The sequence below is a fragment of the Ooceraea biroi genome, chromosome 4 (genome assembly GCF_003672135.1).
Source record: "Ooceraea biroi isolate clonal line C1 chromosome 4, Obir_v5.4, whole genome shotgun sequence".
NCBI classification, from domain to species: Eukaryota; Metazoa; Arthropoda; class Insecta; order Hymenoptera; family Formicidae; genus Ooceraea; species Ooceraea biroi.
In genome coordinates, this window is record NC_039509.1 from 15,323,042 (window position 1) to 15,341,996 (window position 18,955).

An 18,955-nucleotide genomic window follows, 5' to 3' on the forward strand; every position below is an offset into this window, starting at 1 on the left:
GTTTCCACGCGGATCGCGTGAACGATTATGCGCTTCTTCTTCAAGTTGTAGTCTGCGCGCGATAATATATATTATTATCGAGATATATATTCTATATATTTGTGAAATGTGCAAAAGAGTATAAATAGATAAATACATATATTTTCGCACTCTCTTATGTCTCGCACGGTGAACAGAACATTTCTCGCGAAAGTGTGCTTTTCGGTTGTGATATTTGTGGGAAAATGTGCTAACAGCGCGAAATGAGTCTTTCAACACAAAGTAGAGAAAGACAGAAAGAGAAAGAAAAGAGAGAGAGATAAACTGAATAAAAGTTATATTTTTCCAGCATTTAATTGGGAGCATTCACTGCGCCTGTCCGATTTGTACATATATAATACATTCTCTTAGTATATTTTGTTCGACGAGATGTATTTTCTTTATACTGCGTTAATGCTGCAGAATTTAACGCTTGTCGTATCGAGGGACCATTAAATATATATAGATAATAAAGTGCGAAGAATTTCAAATTCGTTCCATCCTTTTATTTCTCAAGCGATTATATCTTCGTTGTTACGTTTTCCTCATTATTTCTTACGAGTTGACGAAAATTATATTGTTATATTCTTATTTAATTTATAATATCTTAACCGAGTGCTCTCAAAAAGGTAGATCACCAAAGATTTACATGTCGCATCAATTTGATTGTCATCCTAATAATTAATATTTTCTTGTTCAGAATATTATTTAGAATATTATTAAATTACTCATACTTTCGTTATTCTTATACTTATACTTTCGTATTTCGTTGAAGCTCCAATAAGAATTACGTATTATACAAATACATGCAATATAGCACATTACAATTTTAGAGCATGCAATTTTTATAGGCTTGGCCTATAATTTTTTATTATCAATTGCCTAATTACTATTATTTGTGTAAAAGGCCTTTCTTCGTGTATTTACTACATTTTCTCTTGAATTGTTTCGCCGGTTTCTCAGTTTTGTTGTCACCCTCATTCTTCGCTTTAATGTTTTTCGTTTCAAGATCAGTTATCGATCTCCTCGCTTTGCTATTGACCAATAGCCTGGCCGACTTCCTGGACGCTCTACTTTTGCTCTTGACTCTTTTCTTCCCGGTCGTCTTCTTTTTCTTCTTTTTACGGTCCATTTTGGCGATTATGGCCTCGGCGTCGGCGGATATCTTGATCTTCGGCGGCTGGATGACAATTGTTACCCTCTCGAAGGAATCGTAGAGAACGTCACCGCAAAATTCGCCAAAGCAGTACTCTTCGCCGCACTCTCTACATGTCTTCACACTGGTCTCGATTATACCAGCGCGATTCTTGCTTCGTCTAATAGGACTCATTGGCGAACGTTGTTCCTTCAGTATAGTCTTTATTTCTAATTTGCCCATCTCCACCTTGAAGCGCGAGAAAAATAAAGAAACAATCCACATATTAATTCGAAAATTAATTAAAATTATTAAATATGGAAAAATAATTATATAAATATCTCTAAGGAAAGTGAATAATGTAACTGTAAAGTAAACTCACCAATCTCGAAAACATCTCTTCGTCTTGACGAAGCTTCGGTCTGATCGGAGTCAACATTCGCCAATCGATAGCCACTTGTTGCAGCTCCTGCAGATTCAATCCTCTCATATCTGGTGGAACTGGATCTCCGTAGGCCCATTCCCTGCCGATTAGTTTGAGCTCTTTCTTGGTCGCTTTCCAAGAAAATTCCTTGTCGCGAACTTTTGTGTCTTCTCTCTTTACCTTCATGCAAATTTACCGCTATTAGTTACGTTTTCATTTATTTAAATGAAATAAGTTTTTAATTTTAATCTATTAGCATGATATAATTGTAGTAAAACCTAATATTTTATTATTTAAAATGAGTTGTGTTAATTATATATAATTAAAAAATGATCGAACTTTTTCAGGTTTGATCTTAAATTCTGGACAATTCTCTTTGAGTCGTCGAAACTCTTCGTGAGAGTTGCAGGTTGCCTTGCTCAAATCGGGTATGAGATTTGCGTCCTTCTTGTCATCCTTTAACAGATCGTCCAGCTGGAACGCCATTATCTAAATCTGCAAAGCGAGAAAAGGTGTCTGAATGTTCCTTCTTGTCTCGATATCACAAGTAGTATTTCCTGACAGAGTCTTCTCTTCGCCAAATTCTACTCGATCTCACTTTCTACGCAAACGAAAAGAAAAATAAAAGGATGTTCTGACGACAAGGAAATTCTTTTGGCAGCTCAGAAGATTTCGGACGCAGCGGGTGAGACCAGGCATCGCTCGGAGTCCCACTCGATCTGCTTCATTAGAAGTCCCTGAGGAAAAGATAAGTTTCCCTTCAAAAAATTTCTTTAACAATTTAAGTTTGAAAAATAGAATTTTACGATTTCCAGTTTTAACAAAGGAAGATGGTTTTATAATAAGTAGTTATATAGTAACATTGCGCGCATGACGTTTCGCACTAATAACTTTACATGTTCCTATTTTATATTATAGTTTTTAAAGAAGAAATTAGTCTTTATTAACTTTAGGATGACTATGAATTTTGTAGCTGGTATTATAAATTATATAATACTATTTGATTATCACGTACGCTTCTCAACGACGACAACTTGGACAAGATCTCTTGCCCGCACCAGACATTGGAGTTATCGTTATCCAGTCGTTCTGCGTGAATTGTATCGTTGCACGCGTTCTTCAATAAGACTTTCTCGGCACGCTCCTCGATATTGATTTTCCCATTCTTATCAATTCGCAGAGGAACGATGGAATTTAAACTGTCCATCGATAGATCGGCGTCGTAATTCTCGAGTTTCGCTTTGCGCCTGTTCGTATTTCGATTCTTGGACTTTCCATTATTCGATTTTCGCCGATCGGGAGATGGTGATCTATTCGCAACAAAAACAGTAATTTTAATGTCAATAGTATTAATTTCTCATCGGCTTCTGATAATATCTAAAATTACAATATTTCAATTTCTATTTTATTTAATAATGTTTCAAATTTGATTTAAATTTGAGATTATTTTACCTAGATCCTTCGTCACTGGATTCGACTTGTCGCCTTCTTAATCGCAATCGTCTCTGATAGTGCGGATCCTTTTCACTTTGCGTCCGATATCGTGTACCTGGGCTGAAGAATACTTTTCATCATCTCTTTCTTTGGGACAGTTGTCCGTGATATATTATGTAAAACCAACTGTATTTAACTGTTACTAGAGCCTTTATGATCCTACCGGTTAGCATTCCATCGTGGTCTGCTGTCGAGCGTGGTTCTGGGCTGCGACTTGGATCGCGGGAGCGTCTTCATGGATATTTCTTCACCTGGACTCACATTGGTAGACCTTCGAATAGTCGTGATCGCGCATTGTAGCATCGTAATTTCTGAACATTATCAAATTGCCAGGCGAAAAAACAGATTTAAGCTTCGCTAAATGTATCAACGGCAGCAATGCGTTTAAACAAGAAGCGGTAAATAAAACTTCTACTCGAGCAGAACTTTAACAATATTCACAATATCTCGTAAAATAATATTAAAAATTAAAAGAGAAAAAGAGAAAAACGGAGCGAACCTCTAGTTTCTTAAAAAAAAAAGAATTAAGAACATTCCACTTACTACATTTCTGCCTTACTATGTTCCTCGCGTGGTTCGACAGACAGTTCGCGACAAAGCGTCCTTACAATCATCAAACTCATCATCAGACTACGCACTATATGAAACAAGGACTATGAAATAAAGATAATTACCAGCACGTACTACCGCATGCAGGGGAGAATTCACGGTTCGTCGACCGGCTTTAAGAAGCCTGAAAGTGCGACATCGAGGTCGCGGTGGCGACTCACTTTTCAATGTTTCTTCGGTTGGCGTTCGTCGTTTCCTTCCGGTCCTTCGTGATTTCTTGCTCCCTGATGGACTGATGATCCCTGTCCTGAAAATCGGACTCCACGTCCGTTTGCGTGCCGAAGTCACGGCCGGCCGATGTTCGGTACTTGCTCGGTGTCAGCAGTCGATTCTGCACGACACAGGAGGAAGCGTCCCGCGAAGACCTCCGCGGATTTCTGGCACTTCCATTTCTCCCAATCGCATTTAGTCCCAGCGACAGATAGTCCGCGGCATTTCCGGCGAACCTGCACGGGCTCGGGGTCACCACCAGGTTCACCAGCTGCAGATTCGCCTTGCTCAAGATCTCCGAGTCTTCGAGTCTGCCGCTCAGCACGATCGCCACGTCCTTGCTCACGGGAACCTGAAGAGGCTTCAGGTTCAGGTCTAGCGGGGCTCCTTCCAACTTGTCCACGTGATTCGACCAGGAGTAGCCTTCTTTTTTCTCGTTGTTCTGATTTTCTTGGCGATCATCGGTCTCCTTAGTGTTCATCGGATTCTTCGAACCGGGCAACTTATCTTTGGGATAATCGACAGTGGGACTCGTGCCTTGCTCCTGCGAACAGTTCTGCTCCTGTTTGCTGTTGCTGCTTGCTTTTGAGGATTCGTTAGAAGACTGAGTTACTACGTCGGTGTCTTCGTTAGTGCGTTCCTCCCGTTTCCGCCGGTTCTTTCGTTCTTCCATTGCTAGCCGCTCCGCGGCCTCCAGTACTTCGCGCATTGCCTGCGCCTTCTTCATCTTCGCCGCCTCCTTCTCCTGTAGCGCCCGTTGCTCTTCTTTGAACCTACGGTTATTTATAATGTCAAATATTTTAGAGAATGTTTCTTTAGTGGATCTTATCTTTGGAATTTTTCATTTTGAATTACTTTTAATTTTATTTCTTTTCAAATTCATTTTACCTTTCTCTTTCCTTTTCTTGTTCTCGTCTGATTCGCTCATCTTCCAATCTTTCCTCTCTCATCCGTTGTTCCTTCTCTTCTTTTCTCTGCCTGTCTTTTTCCTCCAGTTGCTGTTTAATGGCATTTTGCAGCTCCAGAGCTTTCTGTCGCCTTGCTTCTCGCTCCTGAAGGATGTCCGCGTCCACCGGGATATTCTGGCCGCGAAGATAAGATATCTTGTTGGTATCGGAGCCAGTCGAACCGGTTGTCGAACTGTCCGGACTGCTGGCGCTATCATGATTGATCACCAGAACCTTGACAAAGATCGAGTTATCATAATATTGGATTGTGATATATATTTGTTGCTAAAAACATTAAACATACGAATATATGTTACAATCCAATGTAACAACATAGTAAAACTGAGTTAAATAAGGATAGTGAGAGCGAACATTCTCAAGCACTCCTTAGATCTACAGAGGAAAGGGATGTTCCACACGCTCTCAAGATAGACATTATTACTTGGCTCGATTGTCCTAATCTTGATAACCAAGAAGGTGGTGGCGGATCGCCTCTTGCGTCCTGACCCCAGACACTGCCCCACCTTGGCCTGTTGAGTTCACCCATTCTACCAGGCGAAAGTCTTCTCGACGGTGGCAATGAACTCTCCGGCGTGGTGCAATAAGGATTCTGCCACGTCTTCTCCGCCATTTCTATCCTAGCCACTTTACCGTCAATCAGACCTCCTTAGGATAAAAAAATAACTTTTTTACTAGCATTGATGCTAATTTGAATTTGTGTATTTAAATAAAAAAAAATAAAGTTCAGGCAGACTCACTTTGTCCTGCCTGAGGTGCATCCACCGAGTCGCTGGCATAACCGGAAGTCTCGCCCTCGCGCTCTTCGCCTGGCGAGCCGTAATGATGATGCTGCTTCTGATTTTCGCGATGGTCGTTGGACCGGCGGCGATGGTGTTCCAGTTTTTGCGACCTCTGCGGCTGGTAAGGCGAGCCCTCTACACCGAAGTCACGCTGTTGTTCCTGGCACGGAACGAGGCGATAACAATAAGACGCCTTCAGCGAGGCGAGAGGGCTTGCGTGCTTGCGTGATCGAGTATACGAGTTCCGGCTTTCGTGGTTCGTGAGAGGAGGAACTTTGTTCCTCAGCATACTATGTATTGCGGCGAAATATGCTGGAATATTACTGTCGTGCCTGCCGGAGACATCGGGGTGGTACATAAATCATGCACAATGTGTTTCTTATTTCTACCTGCGCTGCACAATGGAAACTGAAATAGGCAGTTATATGCGCGGCAAAACTGAATACTCATAATATTATAATATTAAATAAATAATAATAAATATTAAATAAATAATGCGTGTGTGTGCATACAAATCCTCGATTAAATAATCATTAATTGATAACAAACGTTCTCTATGTGGAATAAATTAAAACATTCTGTAATTTTCTGTATAATTAAGAAAGACTTATTTTATATATTTTTTTAAAAGAATTATTTAATCTGGATTTTTAATTTTCTCATTCTCGAGATTAATTTTCTTAAATATTAAGAAAAAGTTCTGTTAAATAGTCACGTTGGAGTTGTAAAATAATTTATAGCTTAAATAGGGGTGAGTTTTTAGAGAAAAAACTGCGATAAAGTCCTATTCGTATAATTTGTGCCATGAGCGGCAATCGATGTCGTCATAGAAGGGGCGATGTTCGTTCTCAAGCCCGAAAGCAAAGTGTATAGCCTTGAGGTCATTGAACTTTAATAGCACGATAAGAATCGATTTGTCGGACTGCCTTACTTTTGCTTATCCCTTACGAAGGGGCAATGGACTATAAAATCGCCTGTCGCTTGTGAAATTCTAATTAGACATGGTCATTAATTTAATGAACTTCCGAATCTTCAAGTAGAATTGGAAGGAAAAGTATTTTCCCCTCAAGTAGGATACATGATCACTATTATGTTTTTGTTCGAACACGTCAAATTTCTATTATAAAAATTCTAATAGATCACTATAAAAAAATTGAACTTAATTAAGAAATTAGTAAATTAAACATTTTGGTAAGACCAATTGCAAATGATATTCAGATAATTTTATATTAACAAATGATGTTCAGATAATTTTATATTAACACATAATATTTTTTGCGGAAAGAGACACACGAATATAAATCTGTGCTGCTCAATTATACCATTATTTTTTTTAGCCATGCGATCGTTTTTGGTAGAATACTGCTGCCACACGCAAATCAACTTGCGGTAAGCAATCGATTATTCAACCAACGGTGAGACATACAATAATTTGGAGCTTTCATGCGTTGCGAAACCTTCTAGTTCGAGTATAGCGGAGTTAATAATGGCTCGATCGATTTGAAATGAATATTTCACAAAAGTAGATTAACTAGTAAAGAGAGAAACTCAATCTTATTTCAACAATCAATCAGCTAAAAAAAGCTGGGATAGAAATAATAAATATTCTTCTTATATAATTATTTAAAAATATGTGATTAAATATACTATTACATATTTTTACATGAAATATGATTATTAATAATAAAGTTGTGTTTCAAAATACAAACCAGTTGGAAGTACTGCTGCTGGTCCTTGCTAAAGATTGGAGGCAAACTGGGACTTCTGCGTCTCATTTGTGCGGTGTCCACCTGATCTCGGAGATTCATTAAACTGCCGCCGTTATAGTCGAAACATTTGAGATTGCTACCGCCACTTCCGGAACTCTCCGTCGTTAGGCTCTTCAGACTGACGGTGCTTCCGTAATGTCCGGCTGCACGAAACGGTTGTGCGGAGGGCCTGTCTTTTATTTCTCCCAATCTGGCGTCATTTGAGTAAGTGCTGTGTAATATAGTTAATAATTAAATTAATAATTTAATTATTAATCATTAATGTTAATAATTAAAATAATGTTTAATTATCATTATATTTTATAGCTGTTTGATAAACCCACCGAATATGGGTGCGGTCGTAATTGCTATTCGGCTTTAGCGATCCCCAATTAACGCTGAGACGCGCCATCTCTTCTGCATAATAGATTAAAAAAGATTTTATAAATGATTTTATGAAGTCTTCTTCTAGGTAATGTAAATATTTGCTAAATATAAGTGTTCTTCGTATACAATTCAACGATTATAACGCAACTTAATTAGAATAGCGTAAAGTGAAATTAGCAAACTGATTGTTTAAACAATGACCGCAAATTTACAAATTTACCTCTTTCTCTTGCCCACTGGAGCCTCTTCTGTTCCAGGAGCGACGTCCTTCCGGTCATCCTCGGACGCGATTATCACGAGCAGCCGTAACAAAGCACGCGCGACAGCAACGATAAAGGCGAAGAAAGGCGAAGAGAGATCCTAAACTAAACCCTTAATAATGCTCAATAATTCTCAACTGAGCCTACCTAGTCGGACATCGTCAGCGGGAATTCCCACCACCAATACTTCGAGCGAAAATCAGACACATCAAGTCGTTACTCGAGACATTTCTTCGCCAATTGTTGCTACAAAGCCATTCGCATATTTTCGGTACCACAATATTTTACTTTGCAAAATTCTAGTGTTAAGAAATTTTGTTATGGGAGAAGCTTCTATGCAAGAACAAAAGTTTGTCTAGAAATTATCATCATTTTTCGGCCTTTGAAGCTTTTAGAGACGTAACACAAGCCTTTAGCGCGTTCAGTCGTCTCTCAACTGGTTTCTGAGAGTATTATCAAAAAGTTGAACAACAGAAGAAACAATCTAAAACTATAAAAGCTTCAGCATGTTTTAATTGTTTTCGAACAATTTAAGTAAAATAATCGCGTTTTTTTATTTGTTCAACTAGATTCGTTAAGATTCCTCAAAACACACGTCAAGAATTTCTTGCGCTATCTTCCGTACCTTTCCGCTGATCGAAAATCATCCCCATTGGCCACGACCCAGTTTTATTTGCCAACCATTTCGCCGACTCACGCGAAGTCGTGTTCTACGAAGAAAAGTGCAATCGCGAGATTCGGATAATACGGACGATAATCGCGGACTTCCGGTTCCGACGAAGTTCCGGAGGACAATCTCCCGGAACGGTTCTCCAGCTTAGCTCCAGCTCGCGGGTCGTCGGCCACGGCTTCTCGCCGTGTCAATATTTGCAAGACTGCGGTAGGAGCCGTGTGCGTACCCTGGGTTCACCTGGCACCGCGGTACTTATGCTCTTATGACGCGAAGAAACCAACGGCGAACGGGTGTCGCGATTCGATCGCGCGTTTCCATAGGAACTATCGCGCGCGAGCGAGCAGCGAGTTCCGCTGCCTTGCACCGTGTCCTCAGGGTCGATAATATTGACCGTAACGATAAGGGATAATGACCTCCACTTTCGCGGTCAAAGATCACACTCGCGTCGATGCGCACTGCGGAGGCGCGCGCTTCCGTTATCACGATGAATCTGTGAACTGGGACAATTCTCGAGAATTATTACATGGCTTACAAAAGACCATGACGAGATAGTGAATCAACAAACGATTTGTTAGATCTTGGTATTTATTAATTTTGAGCACAAAATAGAAATGGATGAAATAATGAATGATAATTTTCAGTAATGGAAAAATCTAATAATAAATTCAGTAATGGAATTTCAATCATCTTTGTCCTTCTCTCAGCACCAGTTATAGAAATGCCTTTGAATTGCATTATATTGCGGGTCTGGTTAAATTAATAAGAGATTTTACAGATGTCTTTTCAGATCTCGCCGGATTTGATTAGATCTTGCTTTTTTATTTTGTATTATAATTTCCCAGGCAGCACATGTTAGCCTAATATATGTTTCTTAGACGTATCTAATGTCTAAGAAACATAAAGTACCATTTAAGAAACGGTTTAAATAGAAACCGTTTTTGGACCTCAATTTTAAAAACGTATTTTTCACCTTTCCACAGAAACGAAGAATGTGTTTTATTAAATTGATTCGAAATTATATAATTAATATAGAAAAAATAGTAATTTCTACTTACTTTGCGAGTATTCATTATTTTTACATCATGCGTTTCAATGTACTCGATTATGGAACAAGAGACAAAAATCAACACAAGCGTGCGCGATTCCCACCTCTGATTCACCAAGCGACCGATAAATGGCCAGGCCGGACGTGACGTTCTCGCAAGTAACATTTGTGTTATCTCCTTATAAATAACCATCCGGAAAACCGATCCAGTACTCTTTTCTTCTTCTTTTCTTTTGAAACTTTTGAGATCACTATTACTTGAAGTGACGTTTCAAAAGAGTGAGATTCCACTACACGAAATTTAGAGAGTAGTTTATAAAATATAAAAATCTAGTTTTTTAGAAAAATGTGACTTAACTCTGTCTATCTTTGAGGCACTGATATATAGAATTGATAAATATTTTTCTGATGGTTTCTGAAACGTTTTTTTGCCGAAAAAGAAACGTTTTTTCGTTGGACATTTTTCTCCTAAATAAACGTTTCAATAAAATGGTTATGAAACGTTACGGCAAAACGGTTTTGAAACCAATGTGTGCTGCCTGGGTTGTTTAATTAGATTTTGTCAAACCTCTCTTGATATTATTCGATATTATTGAATTTCCTTGGAATTACTTGAATTTATCATTAACTGAATTCTTTTTATTCATATTGTTAAAGAAAATTGTACCGTGGAAAAATAAAATTTTCTATACTTTAATATTTAATGCTGCATAATACTTATCGAGCGCCTGTAAAGTGGCAATTATCCTACAGTCGAGCGCCTACAGAATAGTAATCTGCTATAGTTTGGATATAAAGTTGCGATTGTAGGTGCAAATGGAGGGTTGCTATGTGACAGGCGCTCGATTTCGCGATTTGAATCCCTTACTTTCAATTAGTACTCAAAAAGTCCGCTTGAGCTTCCGCTGTTTTTGCTCGCAAAGTGAAGTGTAGTCACTGATAGGTTAAGAAAATTTTAGTTTTAAGAGCACATGGTGTGTCAGGTATTACATCTCAACTCAGATGAATCGAGTTTTTTATCTCAAAGCAGTATGAGGGATTAAAAGAACTTTCTTTTTTTAAATAGTACGTTAAACAATCGAATGAGAAATGTTTGTGGTTAATTAGTACATAAGTACTGTTGACAGTGAATGAACAGATTTTTTATTCATAGTATATTTACATGATCGATTCAGAGAAGGTTCTTATTTTAAGGCAATGTTAATAATAAATTGAAAGTAGCGTCGAAAAAGAGAATTAACCTACAGTGCTCCAACATCAGAAGTTCAAGTGAAGCATAGTGACAGTAGTATAAGGAAATTCAAGAAGGAAGAGGAAAGATCAAATACTGACTGCAATCGATTAAATTTATTATTGCACGTTCTTTTTGATTCCTTCTTTTGCCAAATTCTAATTTAACGGATAATTATGTCACTGGACCAGACAGTTTGCGAAGGTACGAACTACATTGGAGAATGACATCGTTTTATAATGAATACTAAAGTTTGTAATGAAAATACTAGTTGAGAAAGAAGATTGTTATAACCTTGATCAGTATTATTAATATTTTACTATTTCTTCCTAGACGGATACGTTGATGTTGCAATCATCCTCCTTTTATTCTCAATTGTTTCGCTCTCTATTTCCAGATCTGAAAGCTTTTGAGAGGCGACTTACCGAAGTTATTTCTAGTCTGCAACCAGCCACCTTGCGATGGAGATGTAAGTCTATCGGTTCTATTATATGTTTATGATGGTTTCTATTTTACAAATGGATTTTGCAAATTACTATGGCATAATAAGGTTCTTGGTATGTTTTAATAGTTTTTCGACTTTTACAACTTGACTTTTCTGCATTGTCTTATAAAGACTTTAATTTTGATTATATGGAGAATTGTGCAAGTTAATAATTTATTGTGTTCCCTTGATTCTGATTCTTTGAGTTGTTGACTGCTTTGACAAGAGATATTTGGATGTTTTTATAGTCCTGTTGGGTTCCATCTCTATCTGTACCGCTATCGGTGCTTGGCACTGGCTGACGGATCCCAACACATCAGCAGTATCCTTCACGCAGAGCCTGTATAACCATCCATTCTTCACAATATCTAGTATAATATTATGTTAGTTGCAGAAACACTGTCTATACATGGTTTTTAACATTGTTTCTCATGATCATACGTAATTGCCACAACGAAACGTTTGCAGTGATACTGTTCATGTTGGGAGTACACAGACGGGTGATAGCGCCAAGTATTATAACTCAGCGAGCTAGGAGCGTGCTCGGTGATTTCAACATGAGCTGTGACGATACCGGGAAGCTGATCCTAAAGCCCACGAGGCCTCTACATCCTCACGAAACTTAAGACGTGGCTATTATTAAATAATTGTAATTAAACGTTAGTTTCTTTGAACTGTTTGCTATGTTGCAAACAGTTACAGCTAGTGTGAATATGGGATGTTGATTTTTTTATGTGTAATGAGAAACAGTCTGAGTGATCACGACGAACAGTTTAGGTTCTACATCTTTTTTACGTTGTAACATGTGTAAATTTCTGTGTAAATTCCATTGAATCATGATCAATTCTTTGCTATGTCTACAAAACGTCCAATGTAAGTAGTATGTATGATGCGCATATGCATTCTTCCATTTGAACATTATGGTGTACATTTCAATCTGGTATACCTGTTTTACGGCAGTGACATTCGATTATTTTATATTATCCTGTCAATGTATTATATCTAGTACTATTAGCAAATGATCAAAGCCAGATTAGATTCATTTATAATGATACACGAAAAGTGACGGTATATTGATTTGTTTTTTTTATTTGTTCAGTTTATGTATAATATGTAATATATATCAAATGCATATCAATATATTTTCATGTGATTTACGGTAGAAAAAAATTACGCTATTTAATTTATTAAATAACTCCTCGTAGTGAGTGAAGTAGCATAGTACTTCAATACTCTTGCCAAACAACCGCTTGCAAAAGATTGTACTTGAACCGAAGGGAATTGTAATTAACTGTTTCGCAGATCATGCGACGGGGAAATTTCGATTAACAGTTAAAATGGTGAACCAGATCGTGTATCATATGTAATTTGTATTCTTGTAAAATGCTCAACACAAAGTATACTATTTTCTAATAAGGATAAGCAAATTGAAGAGTATTTAAGAGATAATAATGATGATTGCTATGATTCAAGAAGTGGATTGTTGTAGCAATTACATGTAGAAAATATCTGTAAAGTTCTTGTATTTTTTAAATCAATTATTAAATAATTTTTATTTAGAAATCATCGTTTTGTGTTTCCTGTAATAGACAATCCTGTGTGCGTCACACAACAAACTGTTCGGAGGAACTGTTTGTATCAGTTGCGCGTGATGAAGGAGTCGTGGTGTGTATAACGATCAAAACATTTATTCGTACTTAATGTTTCGCATATTACAATCTTTTTCTCGGTTTTTTTTTCAAGTATACACAGTCACGCGATTTGTCTTTTTAAAATAGTTACATATACAATATTATACTTCTTTATGTGTGAACCACTGTTTGTTCGTAGTCAAGTGTTCACGAAGAGCGTCTTGTCAGTTCTGAAATGGTACCTAACACTACAGTATATAATATGTACAAGTGATAGTTGTCCAACCTCACGCAGTATCGTTAGTACACAATTGCGTAGATCAAGAAACACGTGGTAAGACACCTCTGATAGCGGTACGGAGGTCCAGTGTGCGAAGTTTCACTCCGTTACTTTTAAGAGGTATGTACGTAGATGCCCTTATCGTCAAGTTGAATAATCCGTCAGTCAACCCGCCCCCATTGTACGAATTCCACGCGAGACTTAACAATTGTTACGCAAATTATTTCGATTTATCATTCCGAAGTATTTCTCTATGGTCGCACGTCTTTTACTTATTCTTCGCGATTCTTCACGGTTCTTTTACGTAGTAGACTGGATAATGAGCACTCTTTGTATAATATATTACGTAATAATTATGTATATGACACAATTATTCAGAGGCACATCCGTCTGCAGTTATAAAATGAATCGTACGAGGATATTTCGAAGTTATCAAGCATCGCAGTGCAGAAGTATCGTCACTTCGCGCACCGTTTAAATATATATAAGATTTCTTGTAGCAATTTATTTGTTTACCTCAGTTTTACGCGGACGCGGTACTTTGCGAGAGCTAAAAGGAAGGAGAGCTAGGCTCGTTATGCTCGTTATTTAGCACGTTCCCTGCCGCGTGTACCATTTTCGGTATACATTCATTTTCAGGCCAATGATATTTTATCATTGGTAGATAAAGCGCAAGAAAATAATTGTTGGTATTACTCTTACATGCTCTGTGACGTTGTTTCTCAAGTTGCATCAAGTTTCACTATTTACTCTACTAAAAAGTAAATTCCCAGCTCACCAGCGAAAACAATGATAATTTTTTACATATTTATCAAACGTCTATAACGTGTTTTTGGTACATTGGTACACATGACCTGAAAATGAGAACTACTCAAAAGCGGCTTGGCAAGGAACGTGTTAAAGTACAAAACCGGGAACTACAATATCACTAGCCGTGGTAACGTTCCAGTCTTGTTCTGCCCGTTAGTACTTCCCTGTTTTGTACCTTACAACGCTGGTATTCTCGTAAACGTATCGAGTTTTTTTAAAAATTCCACAGCATGAAATTCTAATCGAATAGAATCTCACATTATCGTTTATTATCGTTCGAATCCGTACCATGTGATCATGATCATGTACTATGGATCTTGCAAATTGGGAAATTCATCTCCCTTTTTATTCGTTCGACTAAAGCGATAAACTATGTAAACGATACTCGCACAAGTGCGCACGCGAGCTTACACTAGTTCATGGAAAACAGATCGCCGGCCGAAGGAAGAGGCGCCAAACCGCCAGTCACGTCGGGCAGTTGCGTCAAATCAGGAAGATTCGAGATGTGAGACTTTACCTCCGACCGGACGGCGCACACTTTCTTGAGCTTTTCCTTATAGTCCTGCACATAAAACATATAATCCTATATAACATGATGAAAGATAAGAAATTCTCTTGCTAAACAACACCACAGAGAGATTTCGTGTCAGCATTTATAATTTTGTCACGCAATCTTAGATTCTAAATAAGTCTTATGTGTTAAAGATAAGACATGCAGCGAAGGAGAAAGTCGTTCCTCTAGAAAATCATACTTCTAAAGTGCTTTGTGCCTGCTGAAGTAGTTGCCTCTGCGCCAAAGTATAGTCTCGCAGCATCGTCAGTAGTCTTCTCCTGTCCTCCATCTCTGCTTGCAATCGTCCGTTATAATCGGCCAAGAGCGTGGCTGCCTCGTTCACTGCGGCGCTGAGCTGATCCGCAGCTGTTCGATCGGCAAGATTCGCGAGTAACGAGACCTCCGAGACTTCCGGCGGCAGGGACGCGATGCGCTCTCTGACACCGGCATCCGAGGACGCCGTGTTTTCCAGATCCTGAAAAATACAAGACTCCGTTAGTTTCCACAACGTGTGTTTCATGTGTTTCTTTATGATGTGCCGTACGTGTTGCGGGGAAACCTTCACCGCTTCGTCGCTACACTCAATCCAGCACACTTTGTTCGTGCGAAAGAAGAAAAGAAGACACAAGGCAGATTGCAACTCGACTAATAAAACAAATCTGATGAGATTTAGATTCTATTAGGAAAGTAAGCGAGCGTAATAATCATTACATCGAAGCGAAGCATAAATCAAATATTAAATACCAGCACCCACTCAATTTACTTCGCGAAGGCCGAAGAAGTTTCAAACCGAGAAAATCAAAAACGAGTATACAGGTACGTAAATTCTACGCAGAGCGTAGGAGAAGAGACAAGCGGCAAGACAGCAAAAAAAACAGGCAATTAAAATTCAATAGGGTGTGGATGTGTCAGAATCGTCATAAAAGCTTCCATCGATTGCCTCATGGATTCAACATGTATTTTCGTATGAATAAAATATTTTATTGCTGACGATACAAATTCCGCATCATGATTGGTGTTCGTATAATTGATATTAACCATTAAAGCCTTGATGAGCTCCTCGGTTTCCGGTGGATCGCCAGCTGGAGTGCGCGGGCTCAACGTCACGTGAAGCTCTTTGGTACCGTCCACCTCCACTTCGGTCTCGGACTTTTTCCTTTCTTTCTTCTCCTTCTGCAAGAGCAATTCAAAATTTTAATCTCACATCTTTCCCTCTACTTATCACAATCAAATTAGCCAGTTTGCACGCGATTGAATTAAAGATCGAGCTTGTTTAGAGTACAAGAACTGCGTTATTTGTCAAATATATATATATTATGATACAGACGTTAAATATAAATATACATGAACGTTTAATATAAATTAACATTGTTTTCATTCTTCTACAATTTGTTGTTTCCATACTAGGTATCTTAATCATGCACGAATGAGTTCTATAATCTAAGACTATATGTACCTTGACTTTCTCGATCTCAATTTTTATTTTCTTTTTCGACGGTGGCGCAGAGTCCTTTTCGGATTCTGCGAAAGCTGCTTTAAACTCGGCTATCTGTGCTTTGTCATAAACACCTCTCTCCTCCCAGATCTGCAATAGCCTGTTTAATCGTTCTCGCGTCTTTTCGTCGAAACCCTTCATATGCTCGAAGGCTTTCGGCAACACTGTTTCAAACTCCTTCCCAAACTCTGGTCCCTTCTTCTTGCTATTTTGGATGACATCATTTGCCAGATACATAAACATCAACTTGCGATTGTCCTTCACTGTAAACATTTATGCAGGAAATGTTAAGCTTAAATTTACAAGTTTTATAAAAAAAAGTTGGAGTCACAAGATTGCAAACAATCAAGAGGTGATTACATGAATGATGATAATTATGTAAGTAACAATTCTCTGTAATGTGTTGTCTCTATCTGTGTTTCAACTCTTTGTCTTTACAAGTATTTTGTTTTAAATATTTTTCAAATTTAATTATCAATTATATATTTAATTATATGCTACTGCTAAAGCAATTTCATGATAATTATTGCGTGTCACTGTCTTGCCAATATTTTACTTCACAAAAACTTGCAACACTGTGTTAAACATTTTCAAACAGTATCTAATATACAACTTAATCATTTAAATAAGCCGAGAAATTTTTAAACACAACGAGCGACATATACACGTGTCTTTTTCTCTACATGTCACGTTGTTTTATCTTTCAATTTATTTGATGTACTTATCTAATAGATATGTCAAAATTAAATAAATGAATGAATGAATGCATAATATCGCCATTCATAAATAGTGTTCATTCATTCCCGAGTTTACCGAACCATCACGCGTGCCGGCAGGGCAAGAGCAGACGAGAAACTTCCTGAATTACGGATCAATGTGCCACATCAACGGGATCGTCGCGGACTCCGTTCTACGTAGTACAGGTGCAGTTTACATAACCTAAAAATCTCGTCAGTGTCCGTTCCCGGCGACGAGGCGATCCAATATCCCGTACCCAGGGAACTCGCGCCGCTGAGGACGGATCGCCGTTTCGATCCTGCACCGGAACATCGAAAGATTTCTCGAAACCGTACCTTTACACATCTCCTTGAACCAGATCTTCACGATGGTCGGGTGGTGTTTTCTGTGATGTATCAGCCAGAGCGAGAGTGTTTGGATGCTCTGCTGCGACGGGTTCAAGTCCATCAGTCGCTTGACCAGGGCGCTCTCCGTGAACCCCGTCATCGCCGTCGGGTGACTTCCTCGTCAGCGGCGCGGCTTTCGGGATCTCGGTTCTCGGCTCTTTTCGAAGAACCGGGATTACTTGCCTATCTTTCCGCGCCTCTGCACGAAAAATAGTCGTGCCGACACGACGACCGAAACGTACACGAGGCCAGGTAGACAACAGCTGAAGCAAGACGAATCAAGCACAACGTACATACACGTACATACGCGGACGACGACGAAACGACTGCGCGTCTGCGCAGGCGCGTGGAAAGAGGGAGTAATTATTAGCGCCGTTGCGAAACTTAGTGGAGGTTCGTGTCACTAATTGAGTCACTTTTTGAGCTGATGGTATTGCAGATTTCTTCCTTTACAATTATCGATGAAAACAACGCAAATTATATCCGACAGTTTGCTGCAGATGGAACCGCTTTGTCGATTTAGTAGTTATTTTATTTTTTAAATTGTGGTATCTTCTTTCTTGTTTTGTATAACATTGTATAATTATACGTAAATTTATAACTACATATGTATAATTATTCGTGTAGCTATATGCAACAATTGTTATGTAATACATAGAGACGTTATAGTTTTAGGTAATGTAATTAAGACAATTAAATAATATTTACATATTTCGTATATTGACATTTTTCGTTGGTTTACGTACAAAAATGTTGAAAGATGAGAGATCACGGAAAAATTTCACATTTTATTCAGATATAAAATATCTTGTAAAACATTCATTTTTCGATGATTTTACTCCCATATCTTTACACATTTTAATAAAGTATTACTGGAACAATTATTGGAATCGATTAATGAGCAGAATTTCTTGCACAGATATTCATCAATACATTTATATTATATGTTTTTAAAATGCGGCTATAATTAACAATGATCGGGAAGAGACAGATCAAACGGTCGGCCCGATTGAGAACAATAATTTATTCGTATATAATGTTATTTTACTAGACGGCTATGTGCCTAATGGACAAATTATTATATATACAGTACGTACGATTGAGAACAATAATTTATCTCGTACGGAATTATATCTTATCGCTATACATTTAATGGACAGGTTATTATTGCGACTTCCCTTAAATACCACCCAGATAGCCAAGTCTGCCGAAAGCAGATGATGCCAACTATCTGCTGTCAACTATTGCCAGCCAAAAGACAACAAATTTGATACAGAAGTTGTTATTAACGATTAATTCGACAAATTGGTGCCAGAAATGTAACGGAGCTTGCTCACAAAATCTAAGAACAGATTGGCGGCAGAAACCGAGCAGAATCTGCAAACATGGCTCGAAGTCGGATTGTCGACAAAACCGAGCAAGATTTGCGCACGCGGAATCTAACGGCAGATTGGCAGCGGAAACCGAGCAAGATCTGCGCGCGCGGAATCTAACAGCAGATCGGCAGCAGAAACCGAACAGGATCTGCAGCTTTTGACAGTATTCAAATTTACACGGCTATGAATATGCGTTTTCGCTCCGCACCGCTACGCGGTGC

At 38.4% G+C, this 18,955-nt stretch overlaps 4 protein-coding genes across 6 annotated transcripts; 1 reads left to right on the forward strand and 3 right to left on the reverse strand.

Moving 5' to 3' along the window:
- Positions 1-299: 299 nt before the first annotated feature.
- Positions 300-2,086, reverse strand: LOC105284462. The gene is made up of 3 exons (XM_011347978.1): positions 1,917-2,086; positions 1,536-1,757; positions 300-1,402 (listed from the first exon to the last, which is right to left on the reverse strand). Exons 1-3 carry the CDS (start codon positions 2,061-2,063, stop codon positions 911-913), a joined length of 861 nt encoding a protein of 286 aa, XP_011346280.1. The 5' UTR covers positions 2,064-2,086; the 3' UTR covers positions 300-910.
- Positions 1,982-9,568, reverse strand: LOC105284455 (histone-lysine N-methyltransferase, H3 lysine-79 specific). 3 transcript variants are annotated; one of them, XR_894880.3, is made up of 12 exons: positions 7,993-9,566; positions 7,730-7,802; positions 7,347-7,617; positions 5,596-5,797; positions 5,280-5,503; positions 4,779-5,071; positions 3,842-4,663; positions 3,235-3,342; positions 3,030-3,131; positions 2,593-2,887; positions 2,176-2,314; positions 1,982-2,072 (listed from the first exon to the last, which is right to left on the reverse strand). XR_894880.3 is itself a non-coding variant. In XM_011347952.3 (12 exons), exons 2-12 carry the CDS (start codon positions 8,048-8,050, stop codon positions 2,240-2,242), a joined length of 2,523 nt encoding a protein of 840 aa, XP_011346254.1. In that variant the 5' UTR covers positions 8,051-8,137; positions 8,658-9,566; the 3' UTR covers positions 2,221-2,239. The 3 variants fall into 3 exon arrangements, 2 of the variants coding, with proteins under 2 accessions (XP_011346254.1, XP_011346265.1); XM_011347952.3 differs by lacking the exon at positions 1,982-2,072 and having other exon boundaries at positions 2,221-2,314; positions 7,993-8,137; positions 8,658-9,566; XM_011347963.3 differs by lacking the exon at positions 1,982-2,072 and having other exon boundaries at positions 2,221-2,314; positions 5,280-5,500; positions 7,993-9,568.
- Positions 9,569-10,606: 1,038 nt separating this feature from the next.
- Positions 10,607-13,025, forward strand: LOC105284441 (nuclear envelope phosphatase-regulatory subunit 1). Its single transcript, XM_011347936.3, has 4 exons — positions 10,607-11,185; positions 11,379-11,450; positions 11,714-11,848; positions 11,934-13,025. Exons 1-4 carry the CDS (start codon positions 11,158-11,160, stop codon positions 12,089-12,091), a joined length of 393 nt encoding a protein of 130 aa, XP_011346238.1. The 5' UTR covers positions 10,607-11,157; the 3' UTR covers positions 12,092-13,025.
- Positions 13,026-13,136: 111 nt separating this feature from the next.
- On the reverse strand, positions 13,137-17,702 carry LOC105284433 (regulation of nuclear pre-mRNA domain-containing protein 1B). Its single transcript, XM_011347917.3, has 5 exons — positions 17,308-17,702; positions 16,196-16,497; positions 15,778-15,912; positions 14,939-15,214; positions 13,137-14,748 (listed from the first exon to the last, which is right to left on the reverse strand). Exons 1-5 carry the CDS (start codon positions 17,456-17,458, stop codon positions 14,599-14,601), a joined length of 1,014 nt encoding a protein of 337 aa, XP_011346219.1. The 5' UTR covers positions 17,459-17,702; the 3' UTR covers positions 13,137-14,598.
- Between the last annotated feature and the right edge of the window lie 1,253 nt (positions 17,703-18,955).